The sequence below is a fragment of the Suricata suricatta genome, chromosome 5 (assembly GCF_006229205.1).
Source record: "Suricata suricatta isolate VVHF042 chromosome 5, meerkat_22Aug2017_6uvM2_HiC, whole genome shotgun sequence".
NCBI lineage: Eukaryota > Metazoa > Chordata > Mammalia > Carnivora > Herpestidae > Suricata > Suricata suricatta.
This window is the reverse complement of record NC_043704.1, coordinates 79,655,928-79,666,533: the sequence shown is the minus strand read 5'-3', so window position 1 is coordinate 79,666,533 and position 10,606 is coordinate 79,655,928. Positions and strand designations below refer to the sequence as shown.

At 45.1% G+C, this 10,606-nt stretch overlaps 1 protein-coding gene across 3 annotated transcripts in view; it reads left to right on the top strand.

Annotated features, from left to right (window-relative positions):
• Nucleotides 1-8,526: 8,526 nt before the first annotated feature.
• Nucleotides 8,527-10,606, top strand: part of RTP4 (receptor transporter protein 4) — a 34,850-nt gene continuing 32,770 nt past the window's right edge. For all 3 annotated transcript variants that reach the window (XM_029939654.1, XM_029939655.1, XM_029939652.1), the window contains exon 1: nt 8,527-8,606. In XM_029939654.1, coding sequence (XP_029795514.1) covers nt 8,558-8,606 — 49 coding nt within the window. In that variant the 5' untranslated portion in view covers nt 8,527-8,557. The remainder of the gene's footprint in view (nt 8,607-10,606) is intronic.

Below are 10,606 nucleotides of genomic sequence, written 5' to 3'. Positions count from 1 at the left end.
GAGCTTTCTTTGTGAATCTTGCTTGGTGCTAGAAAGCTCCAGGGGTTCTGCCTGTGTACCACACAGCTGCTCTACACGAAAGTGCCTTTGGATTCTCTGCTTCCTGAGGCTACTGACCCAGAAGCATCATAACACAAAAGAGCTAGCAGTGACCTTGGGATGAGAGTCTCCATATGGTCCTGACTCTGCCATTTCTTAACTCTAGGCTTCAAATATAAAATGGGGATAATGACTTGTCTTTTTCTGCTTCATAGTGTTCATTTATTCAACAAATATGGATTGAGCACCTGTTATGTGCCACTCTCTGCTCCAAGCACTGTGGATTCCGTGGGTGAGACAGACATGATTTCTCTGTCTTGATGAAGCTAACAGTCTAGGGCAGTTTGGGAATCAAATCTGAAAATGTATCTGAATACCTTTTGTTGACTCTGTAGTGCTGGGCTGCCACACACTCTCTCTACTCTCTCTCTCTCTCTCTCTCTCATTTAATGGTTTTGTGGCCCACGGTTGCAGAAGACCCAAACTCAGGCCCACAAATGTTACAAAAATGGGGAAGTTCCTAACGAAGCTGATGGCTCTCAACCCTGGTCGACGGGAAATTGCAAAGCAGCTGGCCACACCTGTCTTTCTCCTTCGTAGTCTCTCTCCTGGAAGATAAATTGGCGGGACTGAGACCTCCGTTATTTAAACAAGCCACACAGTCTGTTGAGGTGGCAGGCAGGGAAGATCTTGCAGAGAATGGAGGTAGGACACTGCCATCTGAGCACCCCAGGACATCCTGAGCTTCAAGTCTCTTGAAGGTTTCTCTCTCTGATCCCACTGCCCTCACCATATCTGATGTGGGGTGCCCAGCTTCATACCCTCCCCTACTCTGCTCCCTCACCTCTTGCTCTATTTACTTCTTTTATAGTGCAAATAATTTAGTATGGTATGGGGAAGAAATCTCGTGGAAAACTGAAAGGAAAAAAAGAATACTGAGTTGTACAAAATGAGACATATTTATGGACAACGAGGTTTGGGGAAGAAGCCGGCACCCACTCCACCCAGCTGGCTAACATCGTCCATGTGAAACTCCTTACTGACTCTGCCCCCTCGTGTTTCCTGGTCACTCAGCCTTGGGGCCTATTCAAGAACAAACTCCAAAGAACCTGAAACTCACCTTTCCTTTCAAAACCTCTTTGTTAGTCCAAGGTTTTTGAAAGGCTGATTGGAAACCACCTTCTGCTTTTCTCTCCAGTGTTTCTTGTACCCCTCCTCTCTCCATAGCCCCCCTCTACAGAGGGTTGTTACATGGTCCACAGATTGCTTCCTTGTATCTGTGCCCTCTGGTTGTGTCTCTCACATGGAATCTTGGCTCAGCCAGGACCCTTACTTTGGAAAATGAAACTCTAGCAAACTTGATGCAAGCAGAGGCTTTAGAAAATGTCTGATTTCCTTAACCTTACCTCAGATGTGCAGAAGTAGCCGCACAAACATATGGCAAACAGCTAGGTTTTCCCTGAAGCATTGCTCAAAGACTGGAAACAACCCAAAGATTCCCATGCCCTGATTTGAAAAGATCACCATGGTGTAGTACCTAATGAAGGGTAATATACCCAAGATAATAATGTTTGGTGTAAAAAAAAAAAGGGAAAATAAGAATATACATTCATGTATGGTTGTGTCCTCATAAAAACAGTGGAAAATATATAAGAAATGATTAAGAAAGTGTTATCTGTGGCTGAGAGTGGGCTGGGAGAATAGGGCAGCCTGGAGACAGGAACTGGGAGTAAGATTTTTCGCTCCTACATTTTTACAATATAGAATCCTGTTTTGATCAATTCAACTTCTATATTAAAATGTTATTAAAGAAAATAATGAGGAAAAAATTTTAAAAATAGAAAAAACTCCTTATTTCTCACTTAGACCCCTGTCACTGCTCTGAGAACATGTTTAGGCTGGGTGGCCAGAGAGATGTGGCAGACATGTGACAGAGAGCTGACCAGAGTCCCCAAGCCAACCAGGTAGCAGAGCAACCTCAGATATATGCATGGGCCCAGTTGGGATTGGTCAAGTAAGGCCAGGTCAGCAGGACCTGAGGGTGACCTGTAGATTTTGAAAAATAATAGAGAGGAAGTTTTAGGATGCCTTGTTACTCAGCAGTTCCTAGCTGATACAACTGTTGCTCAGGCCTTTATCATGCCTTTCTTAACATAGCTTAAGAAAGGTATTGGTAATTTAATGGTAATTCATTGGAATTTAATAGTAGCTCATCTCCTGGCCTCCAGGAAACAGTCTTCCAGTTCTGCCTCCACTCTGATGTCAGAATGATCCACTCATGTTATATTGGACTGAACTGAATTATCACCTGAAGAGGCCATGAGGATCATCTTATCCTTTTCACAGATAAGGAAACTGAGGCCTAAAGATGGAAAGTGACTTGCTCATGTCACAGAGATTTAGTGGCAGCCCCCCATCAGCCCTAAGGCTGGAGTCTAAATCTCTGGGTGCCTATTTGAGGCTCTACCCCTGTGCTGGAAATCTGCTACATGCTTAGGGTGGCCATTGCCGTCTCCCACTCTAATGGGTCCATTCCGGGTAGCAAAGGTCTACCCTCTCTTTTCACTGAGGCACATTGGGAAACTCCCTCCCCAATGTCAAAGGTGACAAGTGTGTGAGGGCCCCGTTCCAGTGACACCCCTGGGAAATGACAGTTTCACCCATCACCGCACCGCCGTCTCCTGTTCAGAGGTAGGTCTGGGCCTTGCTCAGCGTGAGAGGTGGGTGGTCTGTTTTGGGACTTCTGTCCCTAAATCCCTACCCTTTCTTAATGATTCTACAGATATGATCAGTGAGGTCCCTTTGCCAGATATGCTCCTTTGGTTCTTCCCACAGTTACAAACAACTGGAAACTTTAATTCTGTTTTGTTTGCTCCTTTAAGAAGGCAAATGGGACAGGAGGAAAGCGATATTATTAAAGGAACAACCTGGATAGCACCTTGATTTAGAAAGCAGTGAATCCTTGAAGAGCTGTGTAAGCAGTGCCTCCGAGCACGCACTGCCCTTGACCCCGGGCCGCGTGCAGGCTCTCTCCTGGCTGTAACTGGACCCATTTCGGCGTCCTGGGCCCTGGCGACAGCAGTGCTTTTATGTCCATGTGTTGTTCCTGCAGAGCCCCAAGCCTCCCAGGCAAAATGATTCCAAAACAACCAGTTCAAGGTTTCCATTTGATCTTACTGCTTCACGTGGTTCTAAGTTCCCACAACCGTAGGTTATGCAGACAAAGTACACGAATATTAATGGAGGGGAGCTGGGAGACCCTGGACCCCCACTCCCCGCTCTTATCCCCTTTCCTCTCCAGCAAGGCTGTCTTCCAGGCCAGGCTAGTCTCTGGGTGAGATACTGTCAGCGCACAGGCCCACGCTGAGCAGCAGCAGAAACAGAGGACTCCAGACTAGAACCCAGAGCACCTCCTCACGCCAAGTGTCTACAGATGTAAAATATATCCCTTTCCTCTCCTGAGGACCCTTTCCATCATTTGAATACGCACCCCTCTTACTGGGTGAGCTTTCAAATCCCAGTGTGGTTTGCAGAGGGGACTTGCATGTAAAGGGTCTGAGTTCACTCCGGATGGGGTGGAGAGGGGTGCCCATCACTAGAATCACATTTTTATTGAAGAATAAAGGACCAGAGCTATTCTGTTCTGTGCAAATTATTCAGGAAACTAATTTTCCTGGGGGAAGAAGTAGGGAATGCAGGAAAGAATGATTAGGGGTTCTGAAGGTGAGCCCTTCTCTCTTGTTTCTGAGAAGATAGAGGAACTTTGGTTTGTCCTGCTCTGAAGAAGACATATGTGCAGTAGGTGTGTACAAAACAGGTTACTCAACGCAACCCTGCCTCTGTGCCCAGCCCGACCCGCGCACGTATCTGAGGGCACCGAGAGTGTCCCGTGCATCCTGCGAGCTGCTCTGAGGCCCCCACCCTTCTAGGCGCTCGGCCCCAAACTACTTTCATCCTGACTCTATACACTCTCTCTTCAAAACTAAGTCAGGGTGGTCCTGTGAAACGTAAGCCACATTAAATCAATTCCCTTGCAAACCCTTTCATCAAAACAAAGCCAAATTAAAACCCACTTGTATTCTCTCCTGATGGCTGGCATATCTGATGGGCCCTTGCTCTGTTCACCAGCATTAAATACTGTCAGCTCTGGGGTTTGGGTCTAATTGGCTTATTTCCTCTTAAAGGCTGAAAAAAAAGTCCTGAAAATGCGGGAACAGCAGAAATAGGCTAAGAATTCTTTGAGGTTATTACTTTTTATTTCCTGCTGGGTAAATTGGGCCTGAGGTTTTCCTGAGAAGCCCAGAGCAGTGATTTCAGCAGCGCCCTGCCAGGGTAGGTCCAAGGGATTCACCCATGGCTGGCGCAAGGGAGCGATGGGAGGAAAGCCAAAAAGCCCGTGCAAGTCGACTGGAAATAAACGAGGCTTGGATAAGTCTCATTATTCGGCAAGTTCCCAGCCCCCATTGCCAGTGTCTTTCCTTTAGGGAGCCCTCTGCCAGCCAAGTTCCTAGATCTTCAGTCTACAAAATTCGATCTGAATAAAGGGAGGTAATATTGATGATGGCTAATAATTATTAAATATCTACTTTGTGCCATACACTATCCTAAACTGTTTGTACTCAACCATTCATTTATTTACTCATACAACAAATATTCATCGAGGTTTAATACATATACAAATAAACACAAAACAGAAGAAAAAACTCCTGCCCTGCAGAACTTACATTCTGGTACAAGGAGACAGAAAATATACAATAACTATAATGAACAGGTAAATTGTATTGTACACTAGGAATGATGGGCTAAGGGAAGGAAAAAGAAGTGTTTGAAAGCAGGAATCCGTTTTTTTTATTAATTTTTTTTTTAATTTTTAGAGAGAGAGAGCACAAGCAGGGGAGCAGGGAGAAGGGCAGAAGGAGAGAAGGAGAATCTTAAGCAGGCTCTGTGCTCAGCATGGAGCCCATCATAAGGCTCAATTCCACGACCCTGGGATCATGACCTGAGCTGAAACCAAGAGTCCATGCTCAACTGACTGAACCACCCAGGCACCCCACAGGATCAATTTTACATAGTTGGGCCAGATGGGCCTTACTGAGGAAGTAACGTCTGAGTGGGGGCAGAGGTGGTAAGGAAGGTATCTATGTGGTTACCTGGGGGACCAATGTTCCAGTGCAAAGACTGCAGTGAGAACAACCCGGATGCTGTAGGACCAGCAAGGAGCCCCATGGCTTGAGTGGAGGCAGCAGGGAGGTTGGAGGGGATGAGGTCAGAGATGTAAGGGTTTGTAGAGGCAATGAACGTCTTAGGGGGCAACTGTAAGGGCTTGGCTTCTCTCTTACCAAGTAGGGAGTCACTGGAGGATTTGACTTAATGTGACTTATGTTTTGCAGAATCTCTCTGACTGCTGTGGTGAGAACAGGATGTAGGGTGCAAGGAAGAAGTAGGGAGGCCAGTCAAGTGGCTACTGTAATAATTTGGCTGAGAGATGATTATAGACCAGCAGAGGGGAAGAAAAAGGCTTAGATTCCAGATATATTTAAAATTAAAAAGAATTTAATGTTCAACTGACAGTCACCCAGGTGGACCATGTTTATTCACTTTTGAGAGAGAAAGAGAGAAAGAGAGAAAGAGAGAGAAAACGAGCATACAGGAGTGGGGGAGGGGCAGAAAGAGAGAGGGAGATACAGAATCTGATGCAGGATCCAGGTTCTGAGTTGTCAGTACAGAGTCTAATGTGGGACTCATGAACTGTAAGATCATGACCTGAACCAAAGTTGGATGCTTAATTGACTGAGCCACCCAGGTGCCCCAAAATACCAGATATATTTTAAATGCAGAGTCAACAGAGCTTCTTGGATGTGTGGTCAGAATGAGAGGAATTAAAAATTAATACCAGGTTTTGGCACTTAGAAGAGCAGTTTCTTTTAGCCAAAATGGAGAATGCTGGTGAACAAGCTTCTGGAGGAAGATCAGCAGTTCAGTTTGGGACATGCAGTGTTTACCGAAGTGGGCAGTTGGATATGTGAGCCTGGGTTTTAGGGGAGAAGGCCAGCTGGAGGTGTAAATTTAGGGGTCATTGGCACACAAGTGGTAATTGAAACCTTGAGCTTGGGTGAACTCAACCTGAGGATATGCATAGATAGAAGTTGATCTAGAAGGCGGGGGGGGGGGGGGGGCTTTCACCTCCTAGGTTTGGGAGGAGAGGAGGAGCTCCCAAGAAGGATGAGAAGAAACAGTCAGACAACAGTCTGTGTTGTCCCAGAAGCCAAGGGAAGGGAGAGTGTCAAGGAGGCAGCAAGGATCTACTGTCTCAGATGTCATTGGTGGTTCAGATATGACCAAGACAGAGAACTGGCTGTGAAATTTAGCAATGTGGAAGTCATTGGAGACCTAGACAAGAAAGCTTTACATGCAGTAAAGGACGTGCAAGCCTAGTTTAAGTATGTTGAAGGAAAAATAAGAGAGGAATTTAATGGGTTTAATGAGTACATCAACATAAGAATAAGTAGAGAGGGAGAATCTAAACAGGGTAAGAATCTAGTCACCTTAGATCACCGAAAAGCTGGCTTTGGTCAGTTTTCTAGGGCTGCCAAAACAAAGTACCACAAACTGGGTGGCTGAAACGATGGAAGTTTACTGTCTCACAGTCCCACAGGCGAGAAATCCAAGGTCAAGGTGTTGGCAAGGTTGGCTCCCTCTGAGGTCCGTGAAGGAGACTCTTCCAGCTTAGTGGTTTGCTAGAAATCTTTGTCACTTCTTGGTTTGCAGGCACAAGACCCAGTTCTCACCTTGTTATTCACATGACGTTCTTCCCATGTGCACTGCTGTGAACAAATCTCCCCGTTGTGTAAGGAAGCCAGTTGTATTGAATTGGGGCTCTCCCCACTGCAATATGACCTCATCTTAATAATTAACATTTGCAAGGACCCCATTTTGAAATCAGGGCATATTCTGAGATGCTGGGGGTTAAGATTTCAACACAGAAATTCTTAGAGGGTACAGTTCAACACATAATAACTTTATGTTTTGTTCTATTTTATTTATTTATTTTTTTAAAGTTTATTTATTTTTGAGAGAGAGAAACAGGGCGTGAGCCAAGAATGAGCAGAGAGAGAGGGATATGCAGAATCTGAAGCAGGCTCCAGGCTCTGAGCTGTCAGCACAGAGCCCAACATGGGGCTGGAAACTGGGAGATCATGACCTTAGCTGAAGTCAGATGCTCAGCCGACTGAGCCTCCAAGGCACCCCAACACATAATAGCTTTAGAAAGGGGATGGACAATATATCTTTAGTAACGAGAGAAGGTAGAGTACTTGTTTGAAAATGCTGGCACCTTTATAGATACATTTGTGAAAGTCTGTAGACCTGCTCTTCTGATTGCTTTAATTTTTTCAGAGATGTGGAAAGCAAGGTAAAGGCAGATTGAAGAGAGGGATGTTGTGAAGTTGTTTCCCGCAGGGTGAGAGGTAGTGGTCTAAGGAAACACAGCATGTCAGCCAGGCAGCTTTAGGGGCGCACCTGTGGTCCTTGGTCCTGTATCTAAAGCGGGCCCTTTGAGTGGTGGTGAATTTTTCTCAAGCTCCCCTCAGCCGCACGGGGGCAGCAGAGCGTGTGGGGAGCAGTGTGATTTACTAGGGCTGTGGTTTTACATTTCTGCAGAGGAGGAAAGGGGAGGAGAATGGAGTGGAGAGTAAGGAAGTTGTAATGATAGACTGTGGAAGTAAAACTGGGTAAGAGGGAACAGGGGCCTCTATGCGGAGTCGCTGGGATTAAGCCAATTTTACAGATGAGGAAAGTGATGGGTAGAGAAGTGAAGTACTTTTTTGGGCTCAGTCGGTGGCAGAATCAAAATCCAAACCCAGCTGTGTGGCACAGAGCCCATGTTCTTAGAGATGAGACCAGAAAGGGGGGAATGAAAGAAGCAGGAGAGAGGAGGCATCACGTAAGTTTGGGGAAGTTCTTTCCACTGACTCAGCTCCTAACCGTTCATAGCAAGGCATCTCTGATCTCTGTAACCTGACATGCTATGACTCCAGCAGTTTCTTCTTCTTTGGAGAAGGAACTTTCTTTTTTATTCTGACAGAGGTATCTCTTTATTTAAGACAGATATCTGTTCCCCTACTAACCTCCGCCCTCACTTCTTTTCCTCTCTTAAATATATATAGAGTGTTTCATTGTTTCCAAAATACTTTTATATTCACTTTTAGACTCCGTGTCTGCAACCACCGTACTATGGGAGTTATTGTTATTCCTGTTTTCAAGATAAGGAAATGAGGCTCAGACTCATTTGGATTCAAGAGGTGGACATTGCTGTGACCAATATGATTATGGGCAGGAAGGAGGGGGTAACAGGCAGAACTAGGGGTCGTCTGAGCTTCTTGAATGATATGGTAACTCCACCCAGGCTCGTGGTCAGTCTTGGGTTCCTCTAAGCAACAGACAAAACCAAAGTCTTCCCGTTTCAGAGGGAAGTGCAGAGACTGGTGAGGGCGAGACCTGGCCAATGCCCTGCTGACTGATGGATTCTTGGCCACAGTTCACAAATTATGGAGCTGATACTGCTAATGGTAATTGTTTTACGAATGAACTATTTTTCTTTTGTGTTTTCTGTACTATTTATAGTTTCTACCATGAGAATGTCTTAACTAACTTTAAAATGTTAATGTATTAGTTAACATTTCAAAAAAGTGAAAATGAAGGAATTGAAGTAAATGGCTTCTGAGATCCATTCCACTAAAAATATGATTTTATGTATTTTTTAATTGGGGGGAGGGGCCGAGGGGGAGGGAGAGAGAGTGAAAGAGAGAGACAGAAAGACCATCTTAAGCAGGCTCCATACTGAGTGGATCATGATCTGAGCCAAAATCAGGAGTTGGAGGCTTAACCACCAAAGCCACCCAGGTGCTCCTCAAAATATGATTTTAAAAATTAGAGGGGTGCCTGGGTGGCTCAGTCATTTAAATGTCGGACTTTGGCTCAGGTCATGATCTCGAAGTTTGTGAATTTGAGCCCTGCATCGGGCTTTGCACTGATCATGTAGAGTATGCTTGGATTCTCTCTCCCTTTCTCTATGATCCTCTCCCATGTGCACTTTCTCTCAAAATAAATAAATTAAAAAATTTTTTCTTGGGGCCCCTGGGTGGCTCAGTCGGTTGAGTGTCCGACTTTGGCTCAGGTCATGATCTCATGGTTTGTGGGTTTGAGTCCTGCATTGGACTCTGTGCTGACAGCTTGGAGCCTGGAGCTTGCTTTGAATTCTGTGTCTCCCCTTCTCTCTGCCCCTCCTGTGATCGTGCTCTGTCTCTCTCTGTCTCTCAATGATAAATAAATGTTAAAATTTTTTTTTAATATTTTTTTCTTTAAGTTAAAAAAAAGAAAGATTAGAGACAGAGAAAATAAGCAGAGTATATGGCTTTTGGTGAGAATAACACGTTCTGTGAGCAATGCTTTCTCTCAGTCGCTCTTGAGTGCCAAGTCTTGTGTGAAACACTGTTCATGCATCTTTACGTATGTATCTTAGATGCTTGTGTATACACAGAGATACCAGATATCTATATAAATATGTGGATATCCCTACACACATGGTACAGATACAGATGTAGAGAAAGATGAGACACATCCCCAGAGCAAGGAGAAGCAATGTAGTGCAGTTCTGAAAGTCCTTCTGACTGTGAATTCAGTCCTGGCTCAGTCTGTATATCCTCATCTGTTTCTAACCCCAGTGTTAATAAAGTTCAGAGAGGCCTTTTTGCTCTTCATGTGAGCATCAGGAATGTACTTCCCAAGGTCTAGATGTTCTCAAGACCCAGTGCTGGTGGTGTCCCTCTTCACCATCTTCCTCCAGCTGCTTGGAAATAGGTGAGTGCCCTTCGAATGGGCAGTGCCTTTGTGCAGTAGGGCTGCAAAGCAGGGCCGTGGCTATGACATCAGGAGCAGCTGGCAGCCCCACGTCCACAAGAGGCTGCAGGCATGACCTGAGGCACATCCCACCTTCCCGTCACAGGGCTAGAGTCAGATTTGGGTAAGGAGAAAGCACTCAGATGGCCTTAAAAACAATTTCTAACAGAAATTGAGCATGTTACCAAGAATTGATGACGATTTAAGGAAAACAAACATGGTATAAGAAAGGAATGAAAAAGAAACCAACAAACAGAAGAAAGCGCACACTAAGAAAGAGATAATAGAATAAATAAAAACAGAAAACTAATAGTCACATTTATGGAAGGGAATGTTCTGGAAAAGCACCAAGTAGAGAGGCTCCTGGGTGACTCAGTTGGTTAAGCGCCCCACTTCGGCTCAGGTCATGATCTCCCAATTCATGATTTTGAGTCCTGAGTAAGGGCTCTGGATTGACAGCTCAGAGCCTGGAGCCCGCTTATCGGATTCTGTATCTCTCTCTCTCTCTGCCCCTCCCCTGCTCACATTCTGTCTCTCTCTGTCTCTGAAGACTGGATAAACGTTAAAAAAATTCTTTTTAAGTACCAATTAGAAACCTCAGGAAATGAAAGGAAAATGCTTGTTGGAAAGGAAAAGTTAACAAATGAGGTCACAGAGCACAGAGCAGGCT